The 20,035-nt window shown below is 44.7% G+C and overlaps 1 protein-coding gene across 6 annotated transcripts; it reads left to right on the forward strand.

Annotated features, from left to right (window-relative positions):
* The first annotated feature begins 559 nt into the window (after positions 1-559).
* On the forward strand, positions 560-19,408 carry LOC147246888 (zinc finger MYM-type protein 4-like). 6 transcript variants are annotated; one of them, XM_086182700.1, is made up of 30 exons: positions 560-835; positions 2,198-2,257; positions 2,974-3,556; positions 4,178-4,257; positions 4,973-5,119; positions 5,478-5,541; positions 5,764-5,960; positions 6,041-6,165; positions 6,245-6,482; positions 7,213-7,428; positions 7,546-7,696; positions 7,964-8,079; positions 8,172-8,540; positions 8,620-8,770; positions 8,964-9,139; positions 9,254-9,431; positions 9,512-9,625; positions 10,036-10,079; positions 10,179-10,317; positions 14,317-14,462; positions 14,556-14,673; positions 15,425-15,670; positions 15,839-15,915; positions 16,362-16,491; positions 16,601-16,752; positions 16,939-17,053; positions 17,194-17,451; positions 17,702-17,813; positions 18,138-18,212; positions 18,513-19,408. In XM_086182700.1, the coding sequence occupies exons 1-30, from the start codon at positions 797-799 to the stop codon at positions 18,637-18,639; spliced, it is 4,743 nt and encodes a 1,580-aa protein (XP_086038826.1). In that variant the 5' UTR covers positions 560-796; the 3' UTR covers positions 18,640-19,408. The 6 variants fall into 6 exon arrangements, with proteins under 6 accessions (XP_086038826.1, XP_086038827.1, XP_086038830.1 ...); XM_086182701.1 differs by having other exon boundaries at positions 7,216-7,428; XM_086182704.1 differs by having other exon boundaries at positions 561-835; positions 2,171-2,257.
* The last annotated feature ends 627 nt before the right edge of the window (positions 19,409-20,035 follow it).

Here is a 20,035-nt window from a genome sequence, read left to right on the forward strand (position 1 = left end):
TATTTATGTAATGTACAGACTGGTAAAACTTCAATGTTCAGATTCAATAAAATGTGTTTTTTTTTGTTCACATTGAAAACCTGCTTAGGCCTGCATTTTCAGCGCATCATCCCATTCAGAAAGTATCTGGGTGTCTTGGAACTGGAACACAAACCACACCGACACGTTTGGAGTTCAGCTGTTTGAGGAGTGACTGCTCTCAAACACACAAATATGTGTAATAGGGTGTACTGCTACTGCACATACTTAAGTAAACTTAATATGAAATACTTATCTGATTTAAGTAGAATTTTGAATTGAGACCCGTGGAGTACAGTTTTAACTGCCTGTTCAAACTTTTACTCGGGGAAAGGATCTGAATGCTTCTTCCACCACTGCAAAATCCACAGACATCGATAAGGAATCAGACTGATATTGATATTGGTATCATTCAAATCTTATAAATGCAAACTTCTTACAAATTTAATTAGCTTTTAAAATGCAATAACTTGATTAAGGTTTTTTTTCCCCTGCTGCCCCTCAAGTTTAAGGGGGGGGGGGGACGCTATACATACTGTACCATACGTTAATAGTAGCCTGTCCTCTGTGTATTTGTGTCCCATGATTGATGTCAATCAACCCCTGGCTGATTCATGGGGGCTTTTTTAAGAACCCAGCCTGCTACTTTGTTTATGTACTGAGACACAGCATCAGCATCCTCGCCGGTGCTGGCTGCGGGCAGCCTGGCATTCGTAACCCATGACCCTCGAAGGAGGGTGGGTGCTTGGAGGCGCGGCGTCTGCAGCATAATTAAAACATGGCGGATTCGGAGGAATTTAGGCTTAAACGATTAAAGGTAATACATATTCACCTGGCATACAATTATAGCAAGACATTATGTTAACTTGATCAGCCGAAGTGACCGCACACTGTGATATTTAGTTATTGTTGGCAAATACCCTGTCGATATGTGTGTAGTATGCTAAACGCTAGCTAGCCAGTTAGCTTACAACCATGGAATGCTAGCTCTCTGTTCTTTAGCAATGATGCATGCCACTACGACAAGCTCCATATGAACAGTCTGTGTATTTAATAAAAAAAAGAATAAAAATACGAATACAATTCTTAAACACCGACTCAATCCCAGTTTGTGAGTCGCAAGAGCATGTAGTTTGCTAACATTAGCTAACATCTTTGTGTTGCTGTTTAATGCCCATTTCACAAAGCTCGGGTGGGTGCTGACAATAAAGAAAAGTATATATTTAAAAATCCCCCTGCAAATCATTTGAGTGCTGTTGTGAAGAAACAGGAAACGGCCTTGGCATCATAAGTTAGCGTGTGTGCCCAATGTGGCTGTAATCTCACACATTTGTCAGCACAATGCCGAATTTAATTGTGATTTTTTGGTAGGACGACCCCCTCCATGCCATTGATTGGATATTACCAGGCCCGCAGCCGTCAGACTCAATAACAGCTAGCCCCGATAACAATAATTCCCGATCCCCTCAATGCACAGCCGTTGCCACAAGGATTTTTAGGTTTCCACCCAACTTATATTATCTTAAGTTTTAAGGATCATCCCTCACCATGTACTCAAATACACTTGTAGTCGCAGTTGGATTGTTAAAAACTGATCACTGTTTCGGTGCTGCATCCATTGTCTGATGTGCTTGTCACTGTCACTGCGGCCTTATTACTCAGTCTCTATGCTACTCCATGTTTTTCTGTGAGAAATTTGACTACGAGCTTCTTTTGAAGAAAATGGTTTCGTTGGTGAATGGAGTGGCAGTATGTGCTCACTAGGGCCCCCCGCTGGCCAGATACATGTACAACACAAGTGGTCAGCGCCCCCTATCTGTACCTCAGGTCTCTTATGACACCATCCCCCACAAAATTAAATGTGGGCTAGTTCTCATTCTTGAATTGTTGACTAAGATATTCTCTGTCATTTGAAAAGCATACGACGGATGACAGATTAACTTTGAAGAACGTTGGAATCTCATGAGTAATTAGTGCTGCACAATTAACTGGATCGCTCAAATGTGCTCCATTAAAATGCCAAACCCCTCAACAAACACACACAAATCTGAGTCAGTACCTTGAAAGTATTGCAGGCAAATCTGATTCTGATTTGTTTCTCAAGTCAGATTTATTTTAAATCAGATCTCTCTCCGCCTGTGTTTTTTGCAAGTGATGAGATCAGACTTGTTGTGTCCAGACATCACCAATCTACCAACGGGGGACAAACCTGAAGTCATCAATTTCAATGGAGAAACAGGTTGCAAGCGACACAAAACACACTTTCAAATCTTATTAGATTGTCCGGGCCGAGACACATCTGTTGTTGTCCAATCAGATATGAATATAGTCTTAAATCGCCTAGAAAAATATGGTTTGCAAAAATAAGATTTCATGTTGTTTTGGGCTTTTAAGACTGTCTACAATCAATCTGGATACGTCCCCAATCATATTTGGGCAGGCTGTCTGGAGGAGGCCTAAAAGGCTGGGTGTGCATATCAGTGTTTGAAAATGTGGCCAATTTGGCACAGGGGTGGTCAGCGTGGCAACGATGTGAATTCCCTTCTCATCTCTCACAGCATTTAATTGCGGCCGTCTGACATTCACATAGCTACTTGTTCAGTGGAGTCCTCCATCAAAATGTAACACGCAAAGCCCTCGTGACCCCTGCAGTCTAAAAAAATGGCTACACAGTCATAGTAACCAGCCTGCTGCAGACAAAAAAAAAAAAATTGCTAAATTTTACCGTAGCTGGAAATTCATCCCGTCAGGAGCTTGGCTACGGTGCTGAAAGGTTCCCGTCTGAATCCATGTTTGAGACTGCAAGTTTGTCTCTAAGTGTAAATGTTTTTGTTTTAGGTGCCACATAAACCGTAGATCTGTAGAAAAGGATTTCGTTCATGATCGGTGGTCAGAAATGCAGAGCTGACATGATTCTTGAAACAACTTCTTTTAACCAACCTCTTCCCCTCACAGCACGAGCAGCACCTGTCCAGAGTATTTGACGAAGTGATGGGGCTGGGGGACTTTGCGGACTCCTCCAGAGGCTCTGCCACCTCTTCTAGGAGCGGCGGTCAGGAGGAGACAAAGGGAATGGACGAAACGTCAGGACAAGGGGAACAGCAACCGGTTGAAGAAGAGGATAGCAACAGCAGCAGACAAGAGGAAAAGATGGATGAGGTGATGGGGGAGTCGTCCTTACCTCGCATTGCTTCCCCTTCCTCTGATCGACCCTCCTCATTCACCGTGGCAGCCAATGAAGGAGGAGGAGGAGGAAGCGGAGGGGCAGCATTCGATGATGCACTGGATGGCCTCCCTCCGTTTGGACAAGAAGAAGAAGAAGAGGACTGGCACTTTGCCCTGCCTATGGGCACCCTTGAGGATGTTGATGTGGAGAAAGCCAAACGCAAACAACCAAAAGAGGGAATCAACAAAAGTCCGGATAATTCCTCTCCTCCAGAGCCCAGAGAAGAAGAGGGGGAGCAAGAGAGGGAAGTGAGCAGTGGGTCTGCCAACACCTCCCACTCCTCCCAGAACCCCACACCTGAGAACAGTCGAGGTAAAGGCCCACACTCATCCAAACAATCTTGAGGCTGCGGTGGAATATCTGGTGTTTTCCTCTTAAACCAGCAAATATGTGCACGTTTGTGTTATGTTTCAACTGTTGATCGGGTCATTTAAAAGAAAAATGGAAAAAATTGCTAATGCATTTGCGGTATGATTCATGATATTAGTTGTTTATTCACGTTCTTTTGCGATGGTCTGTACCAAAAAAAGCACAATCTGCTTTTTGGATATTGCACACAACTGTATTGCAGTTCTGATACGTTTATGAGTAATTGTTCTGCTCCATTTCATATTTGACCAACTGATTAATGGTAATTAATGTCACTTAATCAGTTGCTAACACTATCGGGGAAAAAAGAAAGTAGAAAATCTAGAGCCTATACATGTGTTTTACCACCTTTACGTCACATTAAAATACCTAAGAGAGGAATGTTAATGTTTTGCTTGGCATATTTTTTGTAGTACTGCTGAAAGGAGTATTTATTGGGATTGAACAGCTTTTATTTGTCCCAACAAACTCCTTGAAAACGAACAAGTTCCATAAAACTGCTCACTGAAATGTGTTTTTAAGTGAATGTTTTTGTTTTTTTGTTGTTTTTTTTACATTTCTTAGATGCAGGGCCCCTGAACCAGACTGAGGAGACGGAAGAGAGCCAGCAAGGAGAAGTGGGGAAGGTTTTCAATAAAAAAAAGGTAAAATGTGCTGCTCTGGAGCAGATTCACTGCAGTCTCAGTTGATGATGAAGAGATGTAACAGATCGAGACTAACTGGTTGCCAGTTGAGGTGCAGGTGTGGCTCCGTTGGCTGCTTTACTATAAACAGTTTTACGTTAGTGACCTGGACTGGACCATCCATGGTTACTAAAGACAAGTGTCCAAACACAGCCTTCGTCTGTCCTCCTTCAAAAAGATCAGCCATCAGGAGAAGGGAAAGCCACCATGTGAGACCCTTTGAAAAACGTTAGCCAACTAAATTACATCAGCGGTCTATTCCCCACTTATGAACATGTTTCTTTCCACAAAGGGAGACATATTCGGCATATTTTTCTAATAATGTTGCGTTGGCATCACTAAGTTGGGTTTCAAGCTCTGTGCCACATTTAGAACGAACACTCGAAGTCTGACGTCCGTCTCTTGGTCCCAACCTGAAGGGAGGGCCGGCCGATGCAAACAACGAAGCAGCTTATAGGAAAAACTGAGACAGAAAAAAGCAAATTGTCATGCTGAACTGGTACGTGCCCAACTGAACCAGTGGAAGATGAGGTTTCACACTTGCACTTTCTTTGTGCCTGCCCCAGCTATCTGTTGATCTCAAACCCAGATCAGGGAAAGATTGTCAAATAACTCCAGTTACATTTTTTTTTTTGAATCCTCAGTGCTTAACTGTAAATCTGCTTTGTCATTTCAGAAGTCAGATGTTCCTCTGACTGAGGATAGTAATCCCCCGATATCTCCCAGTAACATTAAAGATGAGCCCATCGATGAGGGCTATGATGCTGCTTTACTGCCTCAGAGCTCCATCAGACAGATCAAAGAGGAGCTGGAGCATCAGGAGGTAGGTGTGCGCGCGCGCGCGTGCGTGTGTGTGTGTGTGTGGTTCAGGGTATCAGTATGCATCAGCTGTGTTTGTTTACAACAAGCAATCAACAGTCCGTTTTGTTTGTGGATGTCAGTGAGGTTAAGATTTTTTTTTAAATTTAAACTGTATTAAATAACTCCTGTCAGTACATTTACATGAAGTCAGAAAAATAATTTGTTGTGACTGAACCATGACGACAGTCGTGCAAGTAAATTAAACAATAAATATAGTTTAAGTGCAAATATGCACTTCAACCCACTGAAGATGATAGTGGCGAACAACTAATTAATGACATGCAAACTGCTTCTCTCCACTTGTGTGTTGCTTCTCTCAGGAGGAGCTGAGGATCAGCTCAGTTTACTCTGTAGGTGGAGCCAACAACTTCGTGCCGCCTGCAGGTGAGCTTCATTTTCAGTTGTAATTTTCTCCAGTTTTTTCACTGTGAACGTTAAACACAACTCTAGTTATATTAGTGAAGACATAAACTGCCCTGGATTAACGTGTTTTTGAAGACTTCTGACACATCTGTTCTGCTCTACCATCACCACCATTAGCAAGTTCTTCATATAATGTATTATATTTCTTGGCTTCCCTAACTTTGCTCCTCTTACACCCTCTAGTGCCTGCAGCAGTCCCGGCTCCTCCTCCGGCAGCCATATTTATCCCTGGCAGAGGTGCTGTCCTACAAGCAATGGCTCCCCTCCCTTTGAGACCACCAGCTCCAGTTCCAGGTTCATTACCTGCTCTGTCGCCAGTGCCCCCACGCCCCCCTCAGCCCCCCATCCCTGGTAGCGTTCGCTGCAGTGGCTGCTCCAAGGTACAGTTGCTCCGTGCTGCTGGTGCACAAAGTGAAAGAAAGGTAATCTTTAATGTATGTTTATGTACATATTTCATTAGGTTCTGCTAAAAGGCCAAACAGCATTCCAAAGAAAAGGCTCGACTCAGCTCTTCTGCTCCACCGTCTGTCTGACTGGCCATCTGCCTCCAGCAACCAGAAACCGATGCTGTTCCCAGTGCAACAGGTAACCGCCTCTCTAACCGGGATCCAGCCTTTTCAGTTTCCTGGAGGTTACTTCGTTGCTTATGTTGCCTTTTTTACAGGGAGATCCTTCAGCCCAGGGACATGATCACGATTCCATCAGAGGACGGCTCCTATATGAACTTTTGTGGCCAGTTCTGTCTGTCGGTCTTTAGACACAAAAAGAAACCATCGGACAAAGTTCCTGACAGCAAATGGACTGACAAACGACTGGAGAGGCAGCCTGAGAAGCCACCAGAGAAACCGGCCGAGCGACAGCCTGAAAAAATCTTCTGCAGTGTTTGCAAAGTTGCCAACAGAGTAAGAATCACAAACTTGAAGTGAGCTTCTATTGCATAGAAAGATTTAAAGTCCATTCGCCCACTCTAGCCAGCGTGAACAGGTGCATCATTTTCCTGTATTAATCGGAATATGACAGTATTCTGATTGTGTGCGAGTCATGTAAACACCTGCAGTAAGCGAATGACCTCATATTCCAGTTACGAACATTCATAAGACACCTGGCGAATGTCTTTATTCACCAGAATACTGGGTCATGTAACAGAACATGACTTTACATCTGCAATAGTCAGTTGACAAAGAAACATTGTCAAACCTTTGGTGTAGATGGGAATTATGTAGGTGCCACGTAGAACTGTATGTCAACCAGTTGGCATGACAACCTGGAGGTGGAGGTGAGCAATACCAATACATTCATGCTGTAGTGTTATCTGTTCACTGCACTCAACCCTATTCATTGGTTGTTTTTGCTGTGATTCCTTCGTATCTTTGTTTATGAATGGGTTTCATACCACTTACATGAAGCAGAAGGTTAACAAGGTTGCCTAGCGACAAAGCAGAGGTGGAGGGGGTCTTTATGTGTGCTACTTCCAATGGGCAAAGCCTAGTTTAAACTAGATGTGAATATTCCCACAGCTTTGCTGCAGTTTATATTAACTTAACCAGAATCTTGATTAGAATATGGTGTGCTTGTGCACGTCGTCACTGCATCATTGTCTTCTCTTGTTTTTGACTTTGATCGTCTCTCCAGCAGATCGAGCATGAGGTCAGCCATCAAGGTCGTCTTCACAGACTCTGTAGTGATGCTTGTTTTGTAACATGGCGCAAGATTCGGCAATTAGCCATGAACTGCTGTGAAGGCTGTGGACTTTATTGTAACAGCAACTCGGGCTCCTGCCATACACTCACGATTGAGAGATCCCAGCTCAACTTCTGTGGTCCCACCTGCATTGGCACTTACAAACAGGTAAAGATGCTTTGCCCCGTGTCTGCAGAGTAACCGCTCAAGCTTCCGTAGTTGGTTTACTCAGCTCTGAGTATCTCTCACATGGTTCTAACACACAGTCATGTGATTTTCATCCAGACTTGCAGAAAGACCGTCGAGTGTGCCTTCTGTAACAAGTTTGCAGTAGTTTCCTCCACCATCATGGAACGAGACCAAAAGGGCAAAGTTCAGCTTTATTGTTCACCTGTTTGTGTGGAGCAGAGCCGACCACCTCGACACACCCTGACTGGTAAGACACACGTCCACACCCTGTGGTTTACACTGGTGCATAGCTCTTAGCAGCTTCTGACGAAGGGTTTTACATGAATGAGGGAAAATGAACGTTCCACTTATCCTGTTTGCATGCAGCTGCAAAAAAAAAATCAGCTTAGCTGGGTTTTCTGGAAAGACATAGAGAGAAACTAGAGTGCACTGTCCTTGATTCCCGCTCTGTGGCTAAAGTAGGATGGTTGAGGGTCGAGTAGGCGGTTGTTGAATGTTCCCGTTCTGCTACTAGGTACTGCATTCCCATGCTGCCTGTGCAAGGTTACAGCTGTTCCTCAGTATCATCTGGCTATGGTGGACGGCACTATTCGCAACTTCTGCTCCTACGACTGTGTTTCTATATTCAGGGTAAGAATACTGGTAGAATTTTAACATTTTCTGTCACATATGTAAGAATGAGGATTTGACAGCGCTGTTATTTTCCCCTTCATCATTTACAGAAATCTGGGAACATGTTACAGACACAATCAGACCTTACCAATGGAACCTCCTCTCCCAGGGACCCCTCCTTCAGAGATGCCACCAGGTCAGGGCCATCTTCTGGAGCCAGCTCAGTCCCTCCCATCCCTCAGGACTACCCATCTTCAGTCCCTTATTCGAGCCATCATCCCAGTAATACCTCAGTGCCCCCACTGGTGCCTCCCTACCCAGCCATGTCCTCCCCTTCTGTGCCGGGGCAAGCCCAGGCCAGAACCCCCCCAGGCCAGCCCCTGAAACCAGTAGAGGGTGGACCCAGCGATGGCTCCAAACTAACCTGCCACCAGTGCAGCAAACTGTTTAACATCAAACCACTTCTTCTCAGTCACCAAGTAAGTCACGCACGCTGCTTCCTGCACACCCTGAGCGGCACTTAACTCACTAATATGAGCAACGTTTCTTTTCTTTCAGGGTCGTATTTCTCTGTTCTGTTGTAAGACCTGTTGTGAGCAGTATAAAACCCAGAAAAACATCCTGGCAGTGTGTGACTGGTGTAAACAGGAGAAGGTGCTCTTTGACACCATCAGCTACAACCAACAAGACCTCTTCTTCTGCAGTGAAAGTGAGTTAGTGCACAGGTTCAAATTTTCCTCTCTGATAGATTATTTTGAACGTCATAAACTGATTTTTTTTCCCTTTCAGTGTGTCACATCTCAATTTTAATAGTTGCTCCCCTTCAATCACGCCACAATCCTGAAAAACAAGCATAACATTGGACGCAACAAAGGAACTAAACCCCACTTATTGTATTTCAGACTGTAAGCTTCTCTTCAAACATGACCCTGCATCTCGTGCCAAGGATCATCCCTGGCATCCCTGCAGCTACTGTGCCAGCTTTGGCCAGAAGATGCTGCACAGCCACTACGGAGGCAGAATGGAGGAGTTCTGCAGACCCCATTGCATGTCCCAGTACACGGTCCTCTACTATGGGGTAAAGACATGGATCTGCAAGTCCACTTCATGCTGATGAACCAAGGGGAGGTCCAGTCCACAAATCAACGAAGATTGACCCATTTGTGTATGTTTCCTTCCCTCTGTTGAACAGATGGGTCGATGTGACGCTTGCAGGAAACAGGGCTACTTGAAGGAGAAGCTTCAGTGTTTGGGTTCAGTCCGTAACTTCTGCGACCACACCTGCCTGCTGGATTACTGCTGTCTGCATTTTGAGACAAGCCAACACACTACAAGTCATGGTACTGGAACAGCCCCACAAACACCGCACGGTAAATAGCTCTGTCACATCAGGTTCCCATGATAATAAGAATTTGAGTTCTTATTAATGATGATCTTTCTGTTCTTCCAGCTCCGGTCCAGCCCCACCATTCCTCAAAGATGAATCCTGTCATAGCTGATGTTGTCTCATTGGCTAATGGCTCTGCCACTCAGCCCAGTGTGTCAGCTGATACTGCTCTGACTGGTTAGTTCATTTACATTGCCTGAAGTCTTCTGGTCTGGTTTCAATTTGGGGAGCAGAACAGACTGAGTTCTTTTACCTTCCTGCTTTTTCCCACATATCCAGGCCAGGTCCGGGTCAGTCATACCAAATAAAGCCTGATTAACGTAACCGTTTCCTTTTAAAAACAAACACTTCCATTGGCTTTTTGTAGCTTTAAAATGTATTCATGCAAGCACAGATCATTAATTGAAGGGTTTATTTTAACAAAAAGGAAAGAACAAGGGGTTTCACATTCCCCACTGCCAGCTGCACTGCTGGGAAAAAAGATGTTGTTTGCTGGTCACCAAGCTTGGGCTAAAATACACTCCCAAGATATTTGTCATATTTTGTTGAAATGCAGTTCAACCACTTTCATTTTGATGTTTTTGCAGGAGCACTTCCTACCTCCAGCGTGGACGGCAAGAACCTAGACCACGTATGTACTGTGTGGCAGTTACAGTCGGCTGAAACCTGTTCATCTGTGAAATGCATCTGATTTTATTTATCAGTGATATTTTTCTGTTTGAATGTCCAGGCCAGTACTCAGACTGATGCCATGCGTGTTCCTGTGTCCCGGCGGCGCCAAATGAAGAACAAGTCTGTTCTTTGCCGGCCCTTCACCATGGACCAGGAGAGCATGTGCCTGCTGACCACAGACTCCGCTCAGTCAGAAGGTAACAGCACTCGACACACAGCTGGATTTAGATTCACAACCTAGGACTGCGCTGTGTGTTGTATTGATGCTCACAAGCTGCACTACAGGAACCGAAAACATCGTGGTGTCCTTTACCTTGTAGTTTAAATGTACGTTCCCTACTTTTAATGGTCAAAACAATCAAATTTTCACCATTTGGGGTCATTTGATGAAAAAAAAAAGCTAAACAATAAATGAATAATATGGCACTCAGAGCAGCAGGCCTCTCCACTGTTGGAGCCGTCTTTTCTCTGCTAGATTTGGTCTGGTTTTTTTTTTTTACTTGCAGCAGTCATCCAGGTCAAAATGGTCGCTGCCAACATGCTGGTAGTGAACAGGTGCTGTGTTTTCACAACGGCCATGTTGTCACACCCAGGAAATGCTCATCATTATGTTACCAGTGTCGCAGTTACTTAACACACACTTGAATCTTTTCAGTCATGCGCTCGGACATCTCTGTAACGCTCACTCACATTAACACTGTTGTATTGAGTGACAACTTCAAATGCGGCTTCTAAAGAACAAAACATAACAAGGTAAAGTCGCCTTTTTGAGTGATGGTGGTTGGCTCAGCTGTGGGGCCCCAGGTGACCACTGGTCTGACCTTCTGGCTGCAAGTTTCCATTTATCGTTTCATTCATTGATCTGTTGTTCACGACTAGCTGTTTCAATAATGACACTAGCTCGCACTTCGCTACCTGACCAAGCACCTATGGAGGCGTCCACTTCCCCGCTGCCATTGCCAAAACCTCAGGGAGAATCTAAGCAGAGTTTCAACACGCCAGCTCGCTTAACCGGACGCCACTTCCTGGGCAGAAGGGACGCTGTCTCTGACTGTAAGGTGTGCTCGCCGCGCAAGAGGAAGACAGCAGATGAGGAGGAGGAGGAGAGTAAGAAGCAGAAGATGGATCTGTCAGAGGAAACAAATGAAGAGACTGAGGATGCAAAGCGAGAAAACTCATCTGATGAGAAGAGAGTGGAAAGAAAAGAGAAGGAGCTCTCAGAAATAAAGGATTGTGAGCAAAAGTGTTCAACGGAAAGTAACCGGACGTCGTTTTACTGTAAAACTTGTTGTGGAGAGCCCAGTCTGTGTCCTGTCCCCTGCTTCGAACTCTACCACACCAGACTGATCTACAAAACCTTTGCTGACCTCCCAACACCAGGTGAGCCTTCTGAATTCCTGAATAGTGGAAGAAAGTAGCGCAGCTCTAATCATACTTTCAGAATTTTGTATATTGCTTCATTTCAGTGTGCGTAAATTGCGAGAAGTTTAAAGTTTTTGTAATCATAAGAGCAGGAATTGTGTATTTTTGGAGACGGTTGTGTTTTGTTTTGTTTTGGACTGATCTAAGAGGGTCAGATGTCACCCAAGTTTTTCTTTCTACAGCCTCGTGATCGGAACCTCCGAGACCTCCATGCTGACCCTGGACGCCACAGGCTTACCTGCTTGGGTTCACGCTGCTTTCAGTTTCTTCTTAGAGTTATGAGCTAAAACCTCATTCGCTACTACGCCGTGGACCACATTCAGTTCTCTCCTTACACGAGTGTGTATTCTGCACACGTGTTTTGTGATGTTATGCATGCAAGTGGGTGTGTCTGATGTTGTAGTTGTGCTTTTGTTAATAAACAACTAAAATTCAGAGTACCTATGATCACTTCCAGTCCACAGTTTCAAATCTGTGTCCTTGTCATGTAAAAAGTAATTTATGTTCATTGAACTACCTCCTTGAGTACTGAGTACTGTAACTGAAAAGGAAAAATAAGATTTACCTCATTGAGACATTTCATGGTCGCGTTCCATTGGAGTTTATTTGATCCAACTTGGTGCATCAAAGATGGCTCCATTCATTTGCATGCTTCTCCCTTATAATGATACTCAACCCAAAAAGTATATTTACCTATCAAGTACTCACAAATGGGTCTCTAAAGTTCACTAAAGTGGTTTCCCCTGCTGCGTTTCTTCTCTGTGACTCCACGATGTAGGAGAACCCAGCATGGAGTTGAATAGATGGCGCGCCTGACAACTGCTGAACGGATCTTTTTGGTCAGTTTTGTTGTTGTTTTTAACCGTCTAGTCTCCATTCGCTTCAAGCTTGATATACGTGGCTGGTTCTTCCTGCATTCTTGAGTCACAAAGAAGTATCTGAAGTATTTTTGGTGACTGACTTTGGCAGAATTTCCATTCAGCTTGATTTTTGAACCAGCAGTAATGACAGAAAATAAAAATCCCCAAAAAGGCAAAAACTACAAACGGTGGTACAAACTTTGGTGAAGTGCCTTCTTTCCAGAATAGTAGCTAAAGCACTGATAAACACACTTGGATTATTATTATTTTAGGGCATCTGATTGGCCCGATAATGTAGAGAACGGCATCATTTTTGGAAGTTTTTGGACAGTGGAGTTGCTCATCTAGTTTTCACTTTGAGAGTCGTTAAAATCGAACTCAAGGATTTGTTTTCAAGAGTGTCTGTTGGTGAAGTCCGTCTTGCCTTGGTGCCTCATCCAAAGTTTACAAGTGCATGAATAAATTACACTACACTCTCACACGATCGCTTGAATTTTGTGTCTTTAAAAGATATGATTGTCATTTGGATGTTAACTTATTTTCTATTGTGTAGCTTCATATAGATATTGTGTTTTATATGGATGTTCAATGTTCTACCTCTGCTGTGCAACCGTGTCAACCAGGACGGACGTGAATTCATCGGTCTGCTGTAACAGCGAATTAGCTGCTTGAGGTTTACTGCAGCCATGTTTTTCATTACCAAATGTTTCTTTGTACTCACCTCACCACCTATTTATGTTCTTTTTTTGTCACTTACTAACTACAACTGCATGTAAATTAGTTTGTGAGATGTTGCTTGTTTGTATGGAATATTAATAACACCTGACAAACATTTTTCTGTTTCTTAAATGCAAAAAAAGTCAATAAATATGATTTTAGAGGGAAACCTTGAGGGGAGACTTGAGTGACTCAGTTTCATATAAATGTAAAAAAAAAATCAAATAAAAAAAAATCGGTGGATTTGAAACTATTGCCATGTAGTAGGTCAGCTGTTAGTCGCTGTGTTGCAGGGGGCAGTAAATGTTTTAAAGTGTTTTTTGTAGGGGGGTGCTGAAATTGCATGTTTTGTAACTCACACACACACACACACACACACACACACACACAGCCAAGCTAATGTTGATTCACCTCAACAGGAGAGTGAAGTTGAACCAAAACCTGACAACATTCAAAAACAAAACACCAGACCAGACCTGTGCGCTCAACGCAGCGATGAAAAGAAGGCAGAAAGGAGCACAAGAACAATAACTATTAAAAATAATTATTTTATTTAAAGGCGTGAGACTCAAGATCACTTTACCTCAAATATCAAATAAAATGAAAATGAAAAAAGTCAACAAACGGTAGAAGACTTACAATAATCAAGGAAACATGCATTTAAAGAAAACAAGCAACAGAATGTGGTTACAGGCATTTTAAACTCTTGGTGATTGGGTCCTGTTAGTGTGTGTTCTCTAGCACCGCCTAGTGGATGCAGGAGGTGATGTTTAAACCACAGTGCTGAGTCAAGCAGCTAATCAAGCTAGTAAGCGGTTAGCCATCTGAGGGAGGGTCTGTAGCTCAGTGGAGCAGCTGAGGAATCAAACCAGAGGGACAGAATCAAATTGGAGCGCTTCACATTTGTTCTGCTTCAGTTAAATAAAGTGAATTCTAATCCAGCAGGTGCATCTTAAACCAGAACATTTTAGAGGGAAAAAAGTGGGGTTTTTTTTGCCTTCTTGTGACAAATTCTTTTAAGTTTGTCCTCGAGATCGTACATTAAATATCCCGAGTTGTCAGTATGTTTCTTCATCCAATTAGTGTTTTTTTTTTCACTTCTTTTGGAAGATTTTCCTTCATTTTACAATCTTGTCTCGTCGGTTTCTCCTCTCTCCATCCTCCCTTCATTTCTTTCACCATCTCTGGCTCCTCTAGTTCAGTCTCAGCCTCCGGCCAGCAGCTCAGAAGGAGAGGAGAAAGTAAAGGTGTTGATGGTGCCCGTCCCAGTCCCGGTCTTTATCCCAGTGCCTATGAACATGTACTCCCAGCATACACCTGTGCCCATGGCGATGCCTTTGCCAGTACGTCCACTTACATTGTTTTACACATTATTTGAAATCTCAGTGATTATAAGACTCTACAGTGAGAAAGTTCATTTGTCATTATTTTTCCAGGTTCCAGTGCCCTTTGTTGTACCACCACAGGAAAAGGATGTGAAAGATTCGGCTGTCCAGTCAGACCCTTGGCCTGTGGTGACCGAGAAGAAGAAGGACGAGGATGTTTCCTGCGCTGGTAAAGTCTTGATTTTTTTATCTGTGAATTAGAAAAAAGAGCTTTGAGCTTTGCTGCCCCCTCGGCATGGAATACGCTGCAGACTGAACTGAGACTCCCTGAAGTTCTTCCACTTGGAGCCTCCGTTCTGTCCTGAGGGACAGACAGCTTGAGGCCATGGAACAGTGCCTGTGTTTTTAAAATCTTGAATTTTTGTTTTATTGTTGTGTTACAGCTCCTGCACTTTTTTTATTTTTTTGAACTGAAAATGCTATGTTGTTAATTTATACTGTCCCCTCCTAAAACTGTTCTTTCGCCATGTACTGCTGACCTCTCGGCCAGGTCACCCCTGTGAAAGACATCCTGATCTCAATGGGTTTCTTACCTGGTTAAATAAAGATTCTGAAGACCTCAGTTTTGGCCCCATTGAGGTGATACTTCACCCAGAAAGTCTATTTTGCTTTTCAAGTACTCAAAAATGGGTGTCATGACCTCACAAAGAAGTATTTCATTGTGAGGTCAAGAGTCTGGAGTCACAAAGAAGCAGTGCAGGAGGGGTGAACATCTCTCTAACTCAGCACCGATTTGTGGGCCCTTGAAAGGCTGAAAATACTTTTGGGTGAAGTATTTCTTTAAATTCGTGTGATGACCTGAATTTTAGGTTCCGTCAGGTTCCTGTCTGATGTGTGTGAGCAGGATTTGGTTGACGACTTCTGGGTCAATATTCACTGTTCCTCTTCACGTGCTGTTGTCTCATGCGTCTCTTGTACAGACCATAGCGCAGACACCACGTCAGAGGAGGTCGTCCCCCCCGTCCCAAAAGATGGGGAGGTTCCAAAAGCAGCAGAAGACAACCTGCTTCTTCCTGAAAGTTCAGAGGGGGGTATAGAGTCCACTGCCCCCCCAGTTGATCCCCAGCCTGAGGCGAGCCTACCGGCAAGCGACCCACCTACCACCAGTGCCGTGGATCAACCTCCCTCCTCCCCGATCATGGATCTGGAGGCTGACTTCCCATACGGTGAGATGTAATCAGCTCTCATCAGTCTGTCCATGCTACAGACACAATGAGCTCATCCCTGCTGCACCGAACAACCTCAAAGGTTTCAAGAGTGTAATAGTTTCCCCTAAAATAATGAGAGTTTGATAAAAAGACAAACACGCAGTTTCTACTTTTTGACTCTTGCAGACATGTTGGGTCAGAAGCCGCCTGCTCCACAGCGAGGAGTGAAGAGACCCAGAGAAGGTTCCACCGGACGGAAACGGGTACGAGTGACACTCATCACCTCCGACTCTCCTGACTTCTGCGTCTGTGTCCAGGAGTTTTCCTGTTGGCATTCAGTCATTCAAGCGCTGTGGGAGAAGGACCTCTGACAGTGGACGTGAAACACTGACAGATCAATTTGTAGTTCAGGCAAATTGTTTGTTTCATGTTTACATATTTAGTAGTTATGGAGCAACATCAGCTTTCCCTCGTATTTGTGGTGACAAAATCCGTCTTCCTGCAAAATTCTAGTAGCTAATTGGGTCTGTTGGTCATTAGGAGAGTGTCCAGTTGTTTTCTAGAACTTATTCTCAAAAAACAATCAATTCCAGCATCTGAAACAGCATTCTTGAATGTGACATTTATTTATAGAACCAACTAATTTGTTTGTACCCTCTACCTGTATCAGACACACTTCTCAGCATTCATTGCATCCCACTCCCCTCAGGGTCGAAGGCGAATTGGCTCGGTGGACCGCGGCACCGTGGCGCCCCCAAGCTGCTCCAAACTTAACCACTTGTATGGCGTGAAAGCCTGGAAGAACTGGGTCCAACAACGCAACAAGAAACCGCAAGACGGTGAGCCTGACTTCACCATCTTCTGTTGTCTTTGTCCAATCCAGCGAGTGCGTGTGTTCAGTGTTTGTTAGAATCCACTCACTGTAGCTGGCGTCTCTCCCTCTGCTAGCCGATTCCAGGGATGTAAAAGAGGACATCCTGCAGTGTGACTCTGCTGAGCTCAGCTTCGCTCTGTCACACTTCATCAAAGACGTGCGACGGCCGAACGGAGACACCTACAGCCCAGACAGCATCTTCTACCTCTGCCTGGGGATACAGCAGGTACACCCCCCTGCCCCCGCAGTGGTGCGGTTGTCATTTCAGCTTCACACACATGAAAGTGTGTCTCTGCCCTCCGGGATTGTCCCTGACTCAGGATTTACATATTCAAACCCTGACATGATTTACATTCGACACATTTCTCTTTCAACTGGCTGGAGAACTAATTTGTTCTCTCTGTCTGGACAGTATCTGTTCATGAAGGGTCGCATCGAGAACATCTTCACCGATGAGTTGTACAGTGAGTTTGCCACTGAGATTACTGGGATGCTGCGACTCTGGAAACCTAAACTAGTGGCCAGAGGTGGGATCCGCGGACACTGTCGGATATTAACATTCCCTGTTGTCATGGCAACAGTTTCCCGCTTACACGAATTAAACATAAACATTTAATTACCCCTTCTGCATTGATTTGCATGCCTCTGTTTCCTCATTCTTCCCCAGGTGGCGTCATTCAGTCCCGTGTTGAGGAGTCCTTCCTGTGGGAGTGTAAGCAGCTGGGCGCCTACTCGCCCATCGTGTTGCTCAACACGCTGCTCTTCTTCTGCACCAGGAACTTCCATCTCACCACCCTGGAGCAGCACCAAAGCCTTTCCTTCTCCAACTTCACTCGGCGCTCCAAACCTTGTAGTCGAGCTGGCAAAGTCCTCTACCTGCATTACCAGAAGAGTTCTGCCGCCCTGCCCACCCGAGGGGAAACAGGTGGAACACGTGTGCATCTTTTTAAATGATAGTTCTTCATCTGGGCTGCTGCAGCTCTCAACGGTGGCTTCGTCCATTTTTAAAACCGGCCATGAATGACAATTGATATGTTGGAAAAACACCTTGATTTCATGCCTTTTTCCAAGCATCAAATCTGGATTCATGAATCAACTTCCTCTCTAAAAAGAAGGAGAAGTTAAGAAAAAGTCATAATAACTTTTTTGTTTTTTTTTGTTAAACGTTGTTTTAGAGCGATTGAGAAGACGGCAGGAACAGGAAGTCGTAGACCAGGAGATGCTGGAAAACATCGCCAACCCTCTCCACTGTCCTGTCAGACTCTATGAGTTCTACCTCTCCAGATGGTAGCTCTCACACACACACACACACACACACACACACACACACACACACACACACACACACACAAGTTCTACTTCACCTTAAAAGTGTATTTTCCTTCCATGTTTCACAAATGTCTGTGGTGTCTTTTATGCTCCTTAATCTGCAAACGCTTTGATTTGGGCTGAAATCAAACCAGACCTCTTTTGGTTCTGCGATGACTCAGAAGCGTCAGACGCAAGCTCAAACCAGAGTATTTGTAAACACACATTTTTGGACTGTTTTGCTGTTGTTCGCCGTCAAGTCTCCGTTCGCTTCATCTTCTTTGTCGTCTTCTTCTCCAACAGCCCAGACGCGGCAAAGAGGAGAACGGATGTGTTTTACCTCCAGCCTGAACAGAATGTTCACACGCACAGGTCAGAGTGAGTGCACGCCGAGGTTACCGCCAGTCCATCCATCTCTTAGTACCATTTCACATCTCACGGCTGCTGTGGTCACCTGTCACTGGGATGCATGTCAAATAAATGATATCATTTCTTCCTTCTCTCGAAGTCAGCAACATGCAGCACATAAACACCGGCGTGGTGTGGATTCACGCATCTGTGGGATCTAATTTCTAGATGACAAGAATTCTCTCCAATCTCTCTCTTCATGAACAAAAATTGCAGTTCACATTCTACAAGAGAAGTTGATGTTTGTTTTCTGATGTCTGACCTCAACAGCTCCCACTGGTACACTTCTCAACCGTTAGACCAGGCGACGCTCCAGAGCATGCTCACTCGCATCCTGGCTGTCAGAGAGGTTCACCGGGATCAGAGGGCATCCGCAGCTGACGACAGTTTACAGTGAAGGAGGGAGTGCTCGTCCACACAACTACAACAGAACTCTTCACTGATGCTCATCAGTCCACAGTGACTTCCAGCTGTACGTTCAGCCTTCGGGCAGCTCAGACTAACAGGTCCTGGAGACGGGCGTTGATGGAAGGACCGCCGGGCTGAGAGACACGATGAGCAGATGCTTGGTCACAGAGAGACTTTGGAAGCGCAGGATTGTGGTATTTAGCTACCTGACATTTCCTCCTCACACGAATGCACGAGTTTACAAACACCTGATACTGTTAGGTATGAAAAAGGGAGTGTTCAACTGTCACACCTCATCTTTTATGACATGTGGCACCAGGAACGGGCCTGGTGGAGCCTGAGCAGCCGACTGCCCCCAGTCTCATGTAGATAACCTCATCCTGAACCTCCACCATGTGCTGATGTCCTTTTGTTGCCTGCCATGTTTGCATCTGCTAACATGGAGCGATCCAAGTGTTGAAGGTCAATACTGGTATTTTTAACTGAAGCTGCCGTCAGAAGAATCCTTTGACACGTTTAACGTTCCACGGAAACCCAGGAGAACGATATTTGGTTTTGTGATTGGCAAGTGTGCTCCGTGTACAAAACTAGCTGGTGACCATTTGATGAATGGCCGAATAAAAATGTAGTTGAAGAAGGCATCGGCCTGGACGATAGAGCTGGAAAAAACTATGATGGTAAAATGTTCCGTTTCAGTCAGTGTCACTCATACCTGGCCATTTCTAATGAGCTGTTTTTAATAAAGATCTGAAGATCTGCATTTGTCAGTCGGGCGAAAGGCCTCATGAGTGAGCTTCCCCGTCTCCCTCCATCATGTTTCTGTTGTTGTGTCACATCCTCACGGCGTAACTGATCAGTGATTGGCTGATCTCAGCATCAGGACCTCCGCCCCGGGGGTTGGTTCACTCACACGAGGATGCATTTTGATTCCGTACAGTGTCATGGTAGAACTCTGGTTGAGGAACCATTTGTTGGACTCTGGGATTGATCTGGATCTGATGGGGTCACGTCTCCACCTTGGCGGAGGTCTACGTTCCCTTAATACTCTGGAACGACCTCCGTGGTGGAGGTATGTAGGCGGTTCTGACGTGGAACAAGGGAGAACCAACTCAACATTGGGGCAGAACTATTTAACCCAGCAAAAACACAAAAAGGAAGGCAGAATAACGCATGAAAATCAACGAGTGAATCATAGAAAAAGCAGGATAAAGGAAGGAAATCACACGAGGTCACTCAGTATCTATGGCGGCGTGTGTGTGTGTGTGTGTGTGTGTGTGTTACACAGAGGCAGATCGTTTGATCATGAGTTCTGTTGATGATTAGAAAGCTGCAGTGGTGCCTTGCCGCCTCTGTTGTGGTTTTATGAACGAGTTCTCTGATGCTAT

Source organism: Aulostomus chinensis, chromosome 17 (genome assembly GCF_037954235.1).
Source record: "Aulostomus chinensis isolate RoL2024-O1b breed Wild chromosome 17, RoL_Achi_v1.0, whole genome shotgun sequence".
NCBI classification, from domain to species: Eukaryota; Metazoa; Chordata; class Actinopteri; order Syngnathiformes; family Aulostomidae; genus Aulostomus; species Aulostomus chinensis.